The sequence below is a fragment of the Galeopterus variegatus genome, unplaced genomic scaffold, assembly GCF_000696425.1.
Source record: "Galeopterus variegatus unplaced genomic scaffold, G_variegatus-3.0.2 Scaffold68, whole genome shotgun sequence".
Taxonomy (NCBI): Eukaryota; Metazoa; Chordata; class Mammalia; order Dermoptera; family Cynocephalidae; genus Galeopterus; species Galeopterus variegatus.
This window is the reverse complement of record NW_007726179.1, coordinates 1116669-1134954: the sequence shown is the minus strand read 5'-3', so window position 1 is coordinate 1134954 and position 18286 is coordinate 1116669. Positions and strand designations below refer to the sequence as shown.

At 34.1% G+C, this 18286-nt stretch overlaps 1 protein-coding gene across 1 annotated transcript in view; it reads right to left on the bottom strand.

The window, feature by feature from the left end:
* LOC103594396 (receptor-type tyrosine-protein phosphatase kappa) overlaps window positions 1-18286 on the bottom strand; it is a gene marked incomplete at its 3' end in the record, with an annotated part of 459087 nt that overhangs the window by 104532 nt on the left and 336269 nt on the right. The window contains exon 7 of the mRNA XM_008577608.1: window positions 13806-14099. Within this exon, the coding sequence (XP_008575830.1) occupies window positions 13806-14099 (294 nt within the window). The remainder of the gene's footprint in view (window positions 1-13805; window positions 14100-18286) is intronic.

Below are 18286 nucleotides of genomic sequence, written 5' to 3'. Positions count from 1 at the left end.
CGCCGCCACGGCGCTCAGCCAGGGAGGGGACCGGTCTGTATGTGGGATCCGAACCCTCGGGCGGGAGCGCCGCCGCGCTTCCCAAGCGACGCACCATCCAGTGCGCCACCGGGCCGGCCCTTAAAATATATTTTGAGGGCCGGCCCGGTGGCACACTCGGTAGAGTGCGGCACTTGGGAGTGTGGCAGCGCTCCCGCCGAGGGTTCGGATCCCATATACAGACTGGTCCGCTCACTGGTTGAGCGCAGTGCAGGCGCGACACCGAGGGTTGCGAAACCGTTGCCGGTCGCGGTACGGGTGCGACACTGAGGGTTGCGATCCCGTTACCGGTCACGAAAAAAGAAAAAGTTGAAAAAAAAAATTTTTTTTTTTGAAAATCTTTTCACTAAAATTGAACACAACTAAATAACTGATTTGACTAAGCATAGCTTTAAAAAGGGCTTACTGATTATTTACAAAACTATAATTATAAAAAAATATTCTAACTGAGAGAAAAAGAGATCAGCTAAAAAAGCAGAAATTGAATTAACCTATCCAATATCATTAAAATTATACTCAAAGACTAGGATAGCTTAAGGAATGAATCATTAACAATTCTTCCTACCTTTGTTTTAATGATAGGCAATTGTAGAGTCATTTCCTTAACATGATCTTTGTACTGCTGTTGTTAAGACTGAGTTATAACAACTATTTTTTTTTTTTTTTTTTTTTTTTTTTTTTCCGTGTCCGGCAACGGGATTGCAACCCTCGGCGTTGCCCCCGCGCCTCGCTCAGCCAGTGAGCGGGAACCGGTCTGTATGTGGGATCCGAACCCTTGGGCGGGAGCGCTGCCGCGCTTCCCAAGTGGCGCACTTATCCAGTGCGCCACCAGGCCAGCCAACAACTTTTTAGTTTCTAAGAGTACTCCACTAAAATCTGGCAGAGTACAAACACTTATTTTCTGCTCTTCACTGAAATAGAGATAGATGCTTTACTTCTTCTGCTCTAGTGAAAAATCCTTGGAAAATCTAAATATTTAGGTTTGTCCTACAGAGGTTTGTGATTTGAGGGTTTAAAGAATCAGACTAATTATTTCAGTTCAATATCAAAGCACTCAAGTGCAGAATTTGATACCAAGTTAGAAAAATAGGTTGCTATAACTGGAAGTTCTAGTAAGATATCAATGTAGCCCTGTTTGTCCTACACTAGTATTCCCAAGTATGAGAGCACTGTGATGCTGTTTTAATCATTGGTAATCTCCTTTGGTCATGTGGAGATACCTGAAAGGTGCACGCAAGGCATAAGAACACCACAAATCTTGGAGGTGAGGGACAACAGGAGGTAAGAGAGCAATACGGGGAAGAAGCTAGAAGTTCTCTCAACCCATTAGCTTATTTACATATGCCTAGGATTGGCTGGTGAAAACCAGCACTAAACCACACTTTGATGCTGTCTTTAGCATAATACTCCAAGCTGCCCATTATGGACAGCATAAACCACAGATGTCACAATTTGGCAAACTCAATCTTTATAAAGAATATACTGAACAAGTTTAATACATTTGTAAACACAGAACAACCTGCTGTACATCTGAATGTTGTTTCTATGTAAAATCATTAACAGTTTCAGCACTTGGGCAGGAAGACTTTAGTCATCAGAATAGTTTATGTAGTAAAATACTACTGCATACAGTGTAATTTCCACTTAAAATGAGTATAATCTATGAAAATGTGATGGAAAGTTTACTTCAATTTCCAATCCAAAGAAATTATAGCATACCCATGACTCTTGCACCAGGAGTGAATAAAATGTAATGACACTCAAATCTGTGCATTCTGCTCTCCATCCTCTCTATTGAACTATAAATCCAGGAATATAACTGTCTATCCAATATCTCATTCCTAAAAATAAACAGATTTTCCTTCTAAAACATTCCCCAATGTTTTTGCTCTTCAAGTTAAAACCTGTCACTATACCTTAATTTTCCAAAGCAGAATTCACTTCCAACGTGACACCAAATTTTAGTGATTGCGCCTATTCAATCTCTTTCAATCCTGCTTCTTCATTGGAATTCTTATCTCCACTGCCTCAGTTCAAGCACTATCAATTTTTGCTGAGACTGGAGTAGCCAGTCTTCTAATCTCCCTGAAATCTCCTTTCAACCTTTTTCCTTAACCACCACTAGACAAATATTTCTTAAAAAAATAAAATAAAAAATAATTTAAAGTATTCTAATAAAAAATTCAAACTCATTATTTAAAAAATCACTCCCTTGCATAAAATATTATAATACATTAATTTGAAATTTAAGATGAACTGATAGATGAATAGAAAGATGGATAGGTGGGTAAATATGTGATACACCAAATATAGCAAAGCATAAAATATAGTCTTGGATATATCAGGTGTTCACTGCATAATTCCTTCAGATTGTTTGCATGTTGGTAGTTTTTAAAATATCAACAAAAAATTATCCTTAATAAAATGTTTTGTAATGTAGTAATGGCTAGTATTTTCTTTGGGCTTCTTATGTGTCATAACACAGTGCAAATCAATTACTTTGCAAAAATTTCTCCATTGGTGAGAATAAAAATGTTTAATATTTTAAACAAATTTGGGGCTCTCCCCAAAAGGGGGCTAGGAGAAAAAGCCCTGATTTCTAGCATTTGCCAATTTCTATGCTATAATATTGCCATTATAGTTTTAAGCTTCCCTAAAAAGAATCGGGGAAGAAACAAGCATTAGAGTATCATTATATAATATCTCCAACTCAGAGATAAAATAGATATAAATGGCACAAGAATATAATAGTATATTAAAATAATTAGGAAGCCTTTTTAAAAATATAACTAATATACTTGTAAGTTTATATAACCTTTTAATATCATTTAACAACATCCTGGAAAAATTCCTAAAAATTTAACAATTCTTATTTTTAGTATATCACATATTCTCACAAATATCAAATTTGACAGGTTCAATGATTGAACCTTATTTTACAGATGAAGAGATAAAATATTAGAAAGATTAAATTACTTGACTGTTACCAAGTATAACAGATTTGAACCTAGAGTTTATTGGCTCCTAAGCCTTAACTCAAACACTAATTCTCCTCATCTGCTGCTAGATTAATTTCTAAAACAGATGAAGATCCTAAAACACATCTATCATACCACTTATTGGTCTAATTATTTACCTACATGTCTATCCTCTAACCTCTCTAGGCAGCTGAGCACAGAAAGGCACTGGGCAGCCTCAATTTGCATGTAAGAGTTTACACTGGCGCCTGGCTCATAGGAAGAACTCAGTATGTGAGCTACCATGATCATGATTCTCTAGATTCTGAGTGGCTAGAAAGCAGAGTCATCATCTTAGAATACCTGGCACTTAAGACAGTGCTGGGCATACAGGAGATACTCATATGAAAGAAAACAAGAAAATGCAATATGAATGATTGTCTTCATTTTCTCATCAGATAGCAGTTTGATATTAATCAAATTACTTCACTACTGAGTCCAAGTGCCTAGAATGATGACTAATAGGGGGGCTGAACTTGATTAATTATGAAATACTTTCTTGCACTAAGACTGTAGGAATGCATACACAGATGAAGAGCCTTGCTGGTGCCAGTAAAGTGCATGGAAACAATACTTGGAGAAAGTTGAATAGTAATGTGTCAGGAACTTTTTGGTTACATAGAAAAAAGTTATATGCATTATATGCATGACTCATCATATATATGATCCTCACTGCAGTATTCACAACAGTCAATCATGGGAGTTAGTCTAAACTTCCAGTAATAAAAGCATGGTTAAATAAATTGAAGTACATATATACAACAGAATATTAATCAGTCATTAAAGATGATAGTCAGAATGTCCTGCAGAAACACAGGAAATGGGTTGACATGATGGCAAGTAAAAGAAGAGTATAAAATTATATATAACATATTTATAACTAAAAAAAACCCACAGAGAAAAGTAATATTGCATAAACAGAAATGTCAATAATTATATAAACATTGTAACTGATATGAATGCTTTTAAATTCTATTTGCAAAATTTGGTATATTGTTTTACTACATATAATTTATAAAAACAATTTGAGTATATGAACTCAATGTACTCTTTACATAGTGTGGGACTTCTAACAAGTGACCTCAAAATAAATCAAATTTAGGGATAATTATTTCACCCTGTCACATTTTTTTGTTTTGTTTGTTGGGGCAATAAAGTATTACAGGATCACATGTAACATAAATATAACAAATATGATATTTAGTATATTTTGGAGTGGATATAAAAAGATAGAATGCAATACCTGCTTAATTTAATTCTTAACTTTAGTGCATCACATTATCTCACAAATATCAAACAGGTAAAAATAAATTTTTTTGATTGCTTATTATTCTTCCGTTGTGGACAGGAACTATGTAGGGGTAGGAAATAACACAGTGAAAGAATGAAAGATGAGTTAAACTCCACTGAAAAGATTCAGCTGAGACAATTAAAGTGGACATCACTCAATGATTTCTAGGCCATATCATATGTAGTGACAGCTGAATTTGCACAGATTTTGCTTAAGGTGACATGAAAGACATGAATTTTTGCTCTTTGAAGTTTATTTTCTATTGGGTTTACACAGTGTAACTTACAAGACTTCAGATTAGAATTCACTCATTATCTCTTTTCTTTGAATATCCTTTTTTCCTTCTGCAGTTTATTTACAGGCTAGTGGATAGAAAAGAGGATGGAAGAGTCATTCCTACAGCAGTTATTAGCTATAATAAAGCCATATCTTGTAGAAAGACAGTGAGACCAGAAAGTGAGATCCTAAGCAGATGACCCATGTTCAGGTTTAGGTAAGAGTCAAACTAAATGATGAAAATGATCAGATACATCCATATAATGTCATTTTTTCCAATCAAGAAATTGCCGAGTGACCAACACTCCCCGAAAATACTAATTTAAACTAGGATGGGTCTAGAAGAGTTCAAAAAAAATAATTATGAAGCTGTCTTCGTCCCCACCAAGAACGGCCAAGAAAATGTGACTGCAATGTTTTATTTATTTTTTTTGCCAGAGCCCGACTTAGAGTTTTCTTCTTATTCCAAAACAAAAACAAATTGTAGTTCAAAAAAGGACATAAATAGTGAATGACAAGGAAGGCAGAAGTAGATTCTCTGGGTAAAGAGGAAGAAAATAAAGAACAAGTGAACACAATCCCCACAATGACATCATCAAAGACAGGTCTCAAGTTCACAGGTCAGGTCTCCTGAACCTATTTTCATAATTAATACCTCCCTTAGAGTTTGAAATATAGATTCACATCTTTTCAATTGTACCTAGGTTATTTTCTACACCAGACACTCCTGTATTGTTATCATTTAAGATATTTATTTTTAAAGCCTTTTTTTTTTAGCTTCCTGATATCAAAGAAAATCCTGGACTTTTCATGAGACTGATGCTGTTATACAAATCATTTCTACCTGTCACCTTTACTGGAGTATGCGAAATCCAATAAAAACAAATAAAGCCAATAAAAAGAGTACTTGATAATACCATTAACAGGGTCAGCATGCTGTAATATACTTTCATTTTCAGTGGTCACCAAATGCTTTTACCAACCAAATAAATTAGAAGAGACAATTCTAAGCTGAAAACAACCCAACTCTATTTAATGACATTGCTACTGATGACACCTGCTATAAAGAAGTGTACCATGAGTTGAGATGTATGATTAACTGTATATCCTCCTCGAGATTAAAAATAATAAATAAATGAAAAAAAAGTAGTGAAGGTAGTGGGCAAGACGTTTTCATATTTGTTCAACTTTCACGTCTCTTATGTTGGAAGTACCTAGCATTACAGACCATTAGCAAATTGTACAGATGTTGATTATCTTATAAGCTGGTCAGTTTAAATTTCTCTCAATTTCCATGGTAACTTAGAATAACATTTCTATAATCCATGGATCCCAGAGATTTAAAAAAAAAAAAAAACTACTCTGATGACTTAAATTAGGATGTGAATTATAGCTTTCACATTTTTAATACTTTGATCTGTTCATCTAGCTTCCCTATATGTGAGTGTACAGGAAAGAGGGAAGGGAAATCATTCTTATGATGACTCCTGGCTAGACATTGTTTTATGCATTATTTCACAGGTAAGGAATTAGGGATAAAACTATGGGTTTCTTCAACAAGAAGCATTAATGCAGCTCAGTTTAGAAAAGTTAATAGTGCTTGGGAAAAATTTTTTGGTTAGAAATTATCCCTCTCGGGCCGGCCCGTGGCTCACTCGGGAGAGTGCGGTGCTGATAACACCAAGGCCCCGGGTTCGGATCCCACATAGGGATGGCCGGTTCGCTCACTGGCTGAGCGTGGTGCTGACAACACCAAGTCAAGGGTTAAGATCCCTTTACCGGTCATCTTTTAAAAAAAAAAAGAAAGAAAGAAAAATTATCCCTCTCTTCTCCAGACTTATGAAGTACTTTATATTTTTTATATCATTTATTATGTTTTTATTTTTACTTATAGTAAATAACACTAGACGGTTCCTTAAGAATATAAATCCTGTCTTATTAATATCATATCTTCTGTAGTCCTGGTTATGGTGATGTATACAACTTGAGCCTTCAATAAAATTTGTGAAATAAATAAATGTCACATCAAATATATAGTAGTCCTTGAATTTCTCTCTAATCTATCACAATTTTCTCCTCCAAAATAATGTATTATGCTATGGATTTTGCATATGTACTAATAATATTGTCCAATCCCTATATTTTTAAAAAAAATAATTCAAATTAAGTTAGATTATCTTTAAAATCCCTATACTAAAAGGAACTTTCTTCATTATTGGAGAGGTAACATTTTGCAGGAATGTACAGATTTCCTATTTCTGATCTGAAATGACAGAGATGCTATAGATAAAATTATATAGTCAACCTACTTAAATTTTTTTTTTTTTATTATAAGCATCTTGTCATGGTCTATCTGCCTACAGTCTTTCCTTAGATCTAACCCACCTTGTACAGAGATGGGATGATCTTTCTCAAAGCAAATCTAATAGTGTCAGTCTGCTTCATAGAAACAAATGCATAATAGCTAAATCATGTCAGCCCTAGGCACATTTTACCTTCTAGCTTTGATTCTACCAAAAGTCCAGAGTTAGCCAATGATCCATCTGAATCCACCTATTTTCAGAACTCCAAGAACATCAGCAATGTTTACAACTGGATTAAACATGCGGTTCCCTCTCTTTTTAATTCTATTCATATCACTTTGCGTTCTACTTTTTGTTTATATGTCTGTCCCTAGTGCCTAGTGGGGGTTTAAGTCCAAGACATTTCTTGTATAACTTTTAGGACCTAGTTCTTAACCCAGTACTATCAAGACAGACAAAAGCCAACAAAAGTTTAGGTTTTTTTCCCAGAATAAATACATGTTTTTCATATAGTAATATTGTCTACAGAATCAGAAAAACAAAATCAAGTGATCCCTCATTAAAAAAAAAAGAAATCTAAGATTTCTAAGAAAATTGGAGAACTGTTTTCTGTTACTTTTCTTATGGCTTTTTATCTTTACTTTTCTTGACTTCAATAATTATAGCATTGTCTTTAAAATTCTTACACAAAAGAAATAGAAAAGCCACATAAAGATCATATATAAGAAGTTAACACATTTCAAAAAATTTTAAAGCAACTCTTACATAAACCTTCAATTTAAACCAAACAGTAAATCATCCTTACACTGTAAAACCAAACCAATTCTTAGCAGAGTTGTTTTTTTGTTTTAACCTCTGGGCTGAGTGTCAATGGTAACTAGTCTTTGTCACTGATAACTATCTTGGAACACAGTAAATGTCAATATATGGTACCATTTTGCTGATGAGGCTATAGACAAAATGCCAAAATTTAGTTCCTCACCTTTTAGATTCTGATATATATCTGAATATTATTTTGTTTTACTTTTTCTCCCATTTTGGATTTAGGACCAAAAAAAAATACATTTTTAATAAATGTTTACATTTGAAATAGCACGCTTCTTTCTACTGCTTTGTAGATCTACGTGTCAGTGAAACTTGCCAAGAGCACTGAACTTCAGTATAAGAGCAGAGAGTACTTTTCCCAAATGTGTAAACATATTACTCTTTGGACACTCTGAACTATTGACCTTCCCTATGAGGGAGATGCTACTAAAATGTCAGTTAATCATAAAGCAGTCCCACAATGGGTTACCCAGAAGCAGAAGGCAATTTAAAAGAGCAATTTTAACACGCAATTGCCAAAGAAGGCAATGAGACAATTTCTGATGATGGCATATTTTATTTCCATTTAATAAGAAAAAGAGAAACTGTATTCTCTTAGCTTCTATACCAGATGGTATACCCAGAGGAAAAACACACAGAAAAAGGCAAGCATACTTTCTCTGATTGTTCAATGGAGTTTTTGAATTACTTCCCATTTAAGACAACTTCACATTTATACCTTTTTTAAAATTTGTAGAAAGCCTGAAGAAACATATGCGAACAATAACATGGGTCAGGCTGTAAACTAAGAGTGAAATAATCATACCCCTCAGGTTCATAGAGAAGCAAGAGGCAGGCGTAGGTGGCTTCAGCCGACATAGGCTGTAATTTCCACCTCTCCTAACTTGAGAGACCCAGAGGCAGGTAATTGTACTTACCAATGATTTTAATGTACTTTAGAAGGAAAACAAAACAAATAGCTTTGGCAACCAGGCAGGACATTTCAGAAAGGGATAAAGTAAAACACTTTTTTCCACTTCTTTAACTGTTTAAAACACAGCATATAGCTGAGTGTTAAGAACCAATCAATTGTGCTTTCAATAAAAGTGAAGTTGCAAATGTTAGCCTATATTTTCTCAGGGAATAAGTTGGCCATGCAGACTACATTTTAAAATGTATATGCCTCCCAGACTTTATCTGTTGTCATTTTATTTATTCATGCTATAATTTTATAAGAGGGGAGGGAAAATCACCTGTGGTAGAAGAGGGAAAAGAATTAAGGCTTTTGAAGTACCACAAAATGGGGTGAGCCCCAGGTGCCCCGCTGTCAGGTATAGGACAAGTTACCGTTCGCTTTTTGGTTTTTTCCCAATCTGAAATTCACCAGTTACCAAAGTGGAATGATAATATATCTAACTTACAGGATTGGTATGAAAATAAAACATGATAGATTCACTTCATATGTTGATTCTATAGTATTAATCGATACTTAGGTATTAAAAAATCTATATTTTCACTTGAAAATTTAAAACTTATTCATTAATATACATAAGTAAAACCTTTCCATTGACTTGCTGTAAAATTATTTATTGACAAACTTCTGTTGAGTAAACCACATTTACTACTGCCAGAAGTAAAATGTCAATGATTTAACTACATTAAAATAAAATTTTCAAAACTATAAATAGTAACTAATTTACTCTTTGACTGGTACTTAGTAGTCACAAATATTGTTCCTCTGTGACACACCAAAATAAAATGAGAATTTCTGAAACAGAAAATAATCAGCATTCCTTTCTTACAAGAAATTCATGGGAAATTAATATCTCACACACCTGTATAGCTAAGAAGTATTTATCTTATTTTTAAGTCTTTCTGGTGGTCTAACATGCAGGGTGTATAAAATAGCTATTTCAAAATAATCAACATTTATGCAATCAGCTGATATTAATGGTAAAATAACTATAATGTGAAGTACTCCCAGTCCTAATTCAAATAGAAAAATTTATAGATGCAGTATTCAGTACCGCTTTTAAAATCAGCATTCAGCTCTAAGGGGTTTTTCGTAGAGGCTTTAGACTATTCAATATAGAGTATCTTAACATCTGCAAACAGAGAGAATTTGACCTCATATTTTCTGATCTGGATGCCCTTTATTTCCCTCTCTTCTCTGATTGCTCTGGCTAGTACTTCCAACACTATGTTGAATAGGAGTGCTGAGAATGGGCATCCTTGTCTAGTTCCTGTTCAGGGTGATATTGGCAGTGGGCTTATCATATAAGGCTTTAATTGTGTTGAGATACTTTCCATCTATACCTAAGTTGTAGAGAGTATTTATCATGAACAAATGTTGAATTTTGTCAAATGCTTTTTCTGTGTCTATAGAAATTGACCATATGGTTTCTGTCTTTGCTTTTTTTGATGTGGGGTATCACATTTATTGATTTGTTTATGTTGAACCAACCTTGCATCCCTGGGATGAATCCCACTTGATCGTGGTGTATAATTTTGTGTATGTGTTGCTGTATTCTGTTAACTAGTATTTTATTGAGCATTTTTGCATCTATATTCATCAAGCATATTGGCCTGTGCAAATCAAAACCACTTTGAGATACCATCTCACTTCAGTTAGGATGGCTAATATTCAAACTACTGAGAATGATAAATGCTGACAAGGTTGCAGAGAAAAAGCAACTCTCATACACTGTTGGTGGGACTGCAAAATGGTGCAGCCTTTATGGAAAATGGTATGGAGGTTCATTTACAGATAGATCTACCATATGACCCAGCTTTCCCACTGCTGGAAATAAACCCAGAGGAATAGAAATCATCATGCCAAAGGGATACCTGCAGTCCAATGTTTAATGCAGCACTGTTTACAATAGCCAAGAGTTGGAACCAGCCCAAATGTCCATCATCAGATGAGTGGATATGGAAAATGTGGTATATCTACACAATGGAATACTACTCTGCCGTAAAAAAAGAATGAAATACTACCATTAACAACAACGTGGATGAACTTAGAGAAAATTATATAAGTGAAACAAGTCAGGCACAGAAAGAGAAATACCCCAAGTTCTCACTTATTTGTGAGAGCTAAAAGTAAATAAATAAATATACAAACAAATAAAGGGGGAGCAGAAAGAAGACTCAACAATCACAACAATTCCTTGAACTTAATACAAGTGAACAGATATGATGCAGTGAGGGGGAGAGGGGAAGGAGGAAAGGAGGAACAGGTAAAGGGTCACAAAAATTGACTACAATGTATACTGAGAAGTTAAAATTTAAAAAAAATTACAAAATTACAAAATAAAATCAGTATTCAGGACATGCACAATTTAATAGAATTAGATGAGAACTTCATCCAAAGGTTATGTTTGGGGTCTCAAAAAGATCATTTCCCCAGATTATAAAGAATTTTTAGGCTTTTGAAATCTGTACTAAAAATCAGCTATTAGCTGATTAGCATGAGTTGTGTTCTATTTTGTTTCGTGGTATCCCAGGATGAGGCTAGTAGTGGTACTGGTAAAGTCTGAGGGATCCTAGACTTGGGGAAAGGGAAATGGATCTTGAGAAGGGGAAGTAGACAGACATAATTTTAAGTAATACCGACTCTATGTTTAGATATATAAGGTTTATCAATTATATTCAATTTCTGCTTTTTAGAGATTGTTTAAAAATTAATACTATATACTTTCATAAGCTTTCCCTCCTTTTCTAATTATAAAACAAGATTAGTAGACATTCCTAATGGTAACCATGGTTTCTCTCAAATCTACAATATACTTGAAAAATCTAGTCTTTAAGCACTAGAAAAATCTAGTCTTTTTCCCACTAAAAACTTGCATCAGACAAAACTTACAAGGACACTAGTTAACTATAATAATTAACTATAATAAACATGTGTGAGATAATAAACATGTGTGAGAAAGACTTATCACATGTGAAATTCCAATGCAAATAAACTTTCTACAGTTGGAAGAAAAACCATAAGTGATGGAGCCTGATACCATTTTATGCCACAGACAGTACACAAATTAAATGTCTCTCATATAAAGAATCAGATAAAAGGACCAATATAATTCCAAAATGTCAAGGCATTTATAAGTTAGAAAGCAGCTACAAGTGTAAGTTATTTTTACTCTATCCCCTCCCACTCAGATTAGGTTACTCTCAGGATAAAATACCTCAAAGCCCTTTATAATCTCATTTTTACTTATCACAGTTCAATATGCACTCTAAACATAAGCATTCAATAGGGATAAATCAATGTTCATTAGCATGTTGCTTTCATCCACTTCATATAGTATAACTAGTTTAAAACAGCCTCATTTACTTGCAATCTCCATGGCTCTGCAACCAACGACCAACTTCAAATAATTACTAGAGTAAACAAAAATTACATTACACTAACAATACACTATGTGGTACTAATTTTTTACAAGCCTATTTTGTTGAAAATAAAAAGTAAAACCAATGAGATATTTAAAAGAAAAAAAATCTGGCAAAGGAAGTCAAGAGGAAGTCCACTGAAATAGCAAATTATTGCTTATTATTATCATTTGGATATGTATTATAAAAACTAAATGTAGGAAAGAAAGCTAATTTTATTAGAAAACACATATACGCAATACCCTCAGTAAAATGAATTCCAAATATTAATTTTGAAATAGAGAGTGAACTACTTTTCAGTTTCCACATTGCTTCCTCTTTAAAGAGAAAGTTTCTCAGAAAGTTTATATCCTACCATGGAAACAATCTGTCACATGACCTCAAATGGGAAGCCACAGCTACAAGTGATATTTGAAAAGCAAATTGTGGGGTTCAGGCTGCGTCATGGAAACTTTCTAAATTGAGCTGCTTTTCAACCACCAGATGAATGTATGACAGCAACCAGCAAATTAGTGCACTCTCTAGTGTCTAAATCACCAACTAATTGTTAAGCAGTTAAAGTTCCTGTTGGTGAACATCTTTCAATAGGTACTGTTAATATAAATAAATGGATCTGGATGTTAAAATATTTTAGGATTACAGTATATAAGATAATTAAATGGGTTTGCTTTGATTGTAGATCAGTAGTGCCCCTGGTGAGTAGCCCGACAATACTGTAAATAATAAACAAATGTTCAAGAAACAAAAGCCATTTTATAGACACTTACATTTTTATAGATCCCCATGTCTTAGTTTTCAATTTTCAGAACATACCTTATTAAATGTTCGTGACACAAAGGACCATGTACTAACTCTGCAGGTATTTTTTCAACATAATGCTTGATGGATAGAGAACGCCTCTTTAAACTAAAAATTAAACTTTTTCAATAATAAATAATGCACTAAAAAATATACTCATAACTTAGATGATTAAACTTTTTAAAGGCTTTTAATAAAAGCTAACAATTCCTTTCACTATAACGTGGTATAGGGAGGAATCAGGATATATGATTATGTATTATTTTTCATTTCACTTTTTATTCTTTGTGTTTTCTCCATATATTATTTTCATCACTCTGTTTCAGGCATGAGGAAGTCAATAACAAGGCTTAAAAATTTAAGAAACACTTCTCTGTATACTACAGCTGGGTGTCAAGCTGCCGGGCTAATCCTCAACAGGATTTTCTGAATAGAATGGTTATCTCACTGAGGCATTGTCCAGAGTAACTTTTCTTATCTATAAGATATGGCCTCTGCACTGACTATAACAAAATTATTGAGGAAGATCATTTCCACACAGTGTTCAGTATTTGCTTGAACTGAAAAAGGCCTTTTCTCTCAATAATACTTTCACCTACAGATATCAGAGATTTTTGGACTGGATACAAAGCAGGCTCATCAAAATTATCATGCAAGAAAAGACTCTGGAGTAATAATAATACTGGAGTAATAGATAAGCACTCACATTGCTCTTAAATAATTCAAATAATCTAGGTGAGGATTTACCTAATTTCTTGGAATTCTTAGAAAAGTATGACTACATCACATACCAAATAATTAGAACTTTTAATATTGCATGTATATTATATATCTTATACTATATTTCTTCATAAAATAGAATGGCCTGCTATTCAGTCTTACCTGCACATTTGGTTCTGGTGATTAGTGGAGGTCCTGGGAGCCCCGTCCCACCTTCACCAGGTCTTGTAAGAAGGACACGGATCTCATATTCAGTATCTGGATCTAAATGCCATAATTTATAAGTTGGAGCATTGACTGCATGGGTTTCTGTCCAGGATCCTGATGTCATTCGGTACTCCACTTCTTTCAGAATAATGGGACCATCGCCAATGATGGAGTTGGCATTTAGTTGAATCAGCAAATATGTAGGCCCAACACCAAGCAGCTGAGGAGGAGCAATGGGTCTTGGTGGTTCTAGGAAAGATGAATGTGCACTCTAATTAGTCAAAAATCTAAAACATTATAAAATAGATATATAAATGTCTCTCAAAACCTAAAATATCAATGATTCATTTAGGAGTACGTGTTAAATATTTAAAAGAAAACCAGGGCATGAGTGGTCTGGTAACTGTACTTTTTAAAGAGCAAATACTTTTGCAGGTGGCATATGACCATTTTAGTACAAGGTTTCTTTTATTAAAAACATGACTCTCCAGGAGATAAACTTGTACAGGCACAGTAAACAAGGGAAATATAAACAGAAAATATTTAGAGATGGATAGCTCTGATTAGCTACTAACAGAGTACAGTTATCTTTCACATTTTATCTCATTCATGAAACATGGCCAAGTGGTATCAGTAGTATTTTAGTTTTTGTTTTGTTTTTCAGTTCTTCAGCATTCCTGCAGTTGAGATGAGGAGGAAGGCATAGCAAAGCTGACCTCAGAAGCTTATGCCAGGTGCTTAGTTCCACAAACCCACCTCACAATGTAAGAAACCGAAATTTACACCCAGGCAAAATCAGAAACCACTGCATGTCACTGGCCTTTGGGAGTAGCATGTGACAAGGCAATGAATCAAATATCAAACTTGAATATCAAAGGTACAGTGCAATTACATTTTGTACAGCTTAAGGTATTTTGCTTGAAGGAAATGTTGGGAAACATTATTTCAGTATTTGCTTTATAGAAATAACATAGTAGAGTATTTTTTTTTTTCCTTAACAGCAATGTAGCTGAAATGAGATACTGGATTTTATGAAAGACTCTGCAGCTCTAGCTCTGTCCATATGGTCTGTATACACGGAATATTAACTCATGAAGTACTAATGAGTACATTGTGATTAGGTGTGGTTTTCTCTAAACTTCTAGAACAACATTTCTCATACTTCTCAGGTTAGTTAAGAGACTTTAAAGGAAAGCGTTACTCTTAATAAAGTGGTCATTGGCCAAAAATTGATTTAAAATTATTTTTAAGATTTAGGGCAAATCACATAAAGGAAAATTGTTGATTGTAACCACACAACATTCCCTCACCCTGACCCACCCCAGGTAGGGGTGAACTGGAGAAGATGCAGATAGAAGAAAGTTAAGAACATGCAGCCAATATCTTTCAAACTGGATTTTCTATTCTAATGGCAATGCATTATATTAGGGGGTGGGGGTAGACAGACAGATTTTATCTTCTTATGTAGGTTTAAATGAAAAAATAATTTTTAGCTGCAGCCTAGAATTTGCTGTTTACCCCTTATCGTATAAAGTCTAGTTTCTGGCTTTAAAGCCCACGTGAAGGTTAATTCTAGGTGTCAACTTGATTAGATGAAAGAATGCTGAGAATCTCGTGGTAATGCTATCTTTTTAGGTGTGTCCCTGAGGGTGTCTCCAGCAGAGATGAGTATGAGAGTATGAGAGTCTGAGTGGCCTGGGTGGGAAAGACCCGCCCTCAATGTTGGTGGGAACCATCCAATCTGCTGAGGGCCCGGAGAGAGCAAAAGTCAGAAACAAAGGTGAATCTAGCTCTCTATCCACAGGAGCTGGGATACTCTCTTCTCTCCTGTCCACGGATGTCAGAGCTTGAGACTCTTCAGCTTTGGATTCCAGGACTTAACACCAAGGACACCATCAGCTTCCCTGGCTTTGAGGAGGGAAGGGACTTGGACTGAGCCATGCTACTGGCATCCAGTTTGCAGACGGACAATCATTGGACTTTTCTTCACAACTGTGTGAGCTAATTCCTCTAATAAATCCCTTCTCATATATTTATAACATATCCTATTGATTCTCTCTGGAGAACACTGACTAATACAATCCCTGAATTACATACATCCTTAACATAAGAGATAAGACTAGTTGGCCTGGATCTCTACACAAGTCATTTCAAGGAATATTCCTTCAAAATTCATATGACAAAAATTTACTGAGTAACTACTAATTGCTAGGCTGTTATACACATTGGGTATCAATGTGATATTGCGGGAGAGAAATAACAACAATAAATCAATGAATATATTATTTTAAACTGAGACTTGTGTAGAAAACAATCAGAATACTGTAATAAAGAATAACAAATGTAACAAATTTTTTTTCTATACAAAATCACTTCAAGAATACAAGCTACTCCCCTCAAACACGGCTCATTATGATCAGAGCTTTCAAAGTAGCTTTGGATAGGAACCATACAACGTTGTGATTCACTATACTGATGTTTAAATGAAAATAAAACTAAGATCAAAGAAGATAACATATGCTATATAAACTGTATATATGTAGAATTATTTACATTTCTATGGAAATGTAGTTCTTCACATCTGATTTATAAATTTTAACCACAAAATTATTCCTAATGGTTCATAAATTTCTACGATATGTAGTCAAAATTGTGTAGCAGGTAAACTATTTCCAATCTCACAAGTGAATTTCAATATAAAAAGTTTAAGTAAAACCAAAATAATTTAGAATTTTTTTATAGGCTAAAATAAGAGAGCTAGACATTTCATATCCTAAAATTTTTATAAACTAGTCTAACAACTTTTATATTCAGAGTTTACAAAAGTTAGGGAGAAAGAAAGTTGATATATTCTCTAAGCTCTAAACTAAAATGAAACTGAATAGAGAAATGAACTTAATAGAAAAAATGTAGATGTCTTCCCAGACTATCTAAATGCTGTGCATATTAAGAAGCAGTCTGTATTTTACGAATACACTCAATTGCCTTATTAGTGCAATGCTTGTTTTCATTCCAGATTGCTCATATACTGACTAATTTTAGTAGGAAACCATGGCAAATTCACAACTCACTGGGGTTCTACCCAAGAGGAGAAATGCCCCACTCATGACACAGCTCAACAATGACCTGAAGAGGTCTGATATGTAACCTAATGAGTGAAAAAGAACAATATGCCAAATGAATTATAAAATACAAATCTTGGTTAATCTATTAATTTACAGGTATTCTGAAAGCTGGCCTTATGTGTCTATATGAAATGTTAAATCTCATCCATCAGAACTCTGCAAACCCTTGCCATGGAAAATAAAAAGAAAAGAAAAGAGGAGCACAGAAGCTGGAAGAGAGAGAAAGGGAGGAAAAAAGCTACACCAAAACATAATATAAAAAAACAACTGAAAAAGTAAAGCATAATATATTAATACGATTTCTATTGTTAAGAAAGTGACATAAAAAAAGAAACTGAAATTTGGAGGCAGGAGGCCTAGTTTCAAAAGCATATACATATTAATAGCTGGATAAACATAAATATGTTATGTAAGTTCTTCACATTACAATTTATTCACTGGTAACCTAGGCATTATTTGAAGAATTTTAAATTACTCTACATTTCTAAATACATCAATACATACTAAATAATACTATTTTGTTTGTTTCATTTTTGCCAGAGAGCATATACATTTTTAAAACTGGAAATTAATATTCAACACTAGCATTATGTGCATATGAAGAAATGAGTTGTTGTAATCAGTCTCTTGGCCTGAAAGACGGCCATTCACTCTGGTAAGTTTTACACCTGACTTGCTATGGTTAAGCCAAAAGAAAAAAAAAAAAGCAGTCCAATAATCAAAGCAATAGCTCGAATGTGCAACTGTGGCAATGTTAAGAGAGGCTTAGAAGCATATATATTGATTAACAGCATGATTATGAGAAGTGAAACCTAGCATTAATGAGACTAATATACCACTACCTATTACATTTTTTATGCTGGAGGTAAAACTAGCCTTATATTAGCATACATATTTCGTTTGTAGGCCCTTGAGAACAAGGAGGCTTATTTATAAAATCTCTATTCATTTCAATAAATTATGCATGAATTTTAATCAGTTAGCAAATGAACAAGTAATTGTTCTGCAGCAATATTAATATTCCTCATAACTTAATATAATACCAGACCCAGAGGTGTGGTGTGAATAAATCCCAGTTGTATGCTAGGTATCAACTGAAGCATGCGATCCCCAAAATACAAGATAAACTGTGCCGTTGTTGCCAATTAACTTCCAATTAATGACTAACATTCATTATTCTAGAGCTGAACCTATTATAAAATCCCAATTATATATTCAAATTGCTTTGTTTTTATATTTCAAGTAATTTTAAAGTATCTTGAAATCAAGTAAATCACTATGAAAGTATATTCTCATCTAATTATTCCTGTT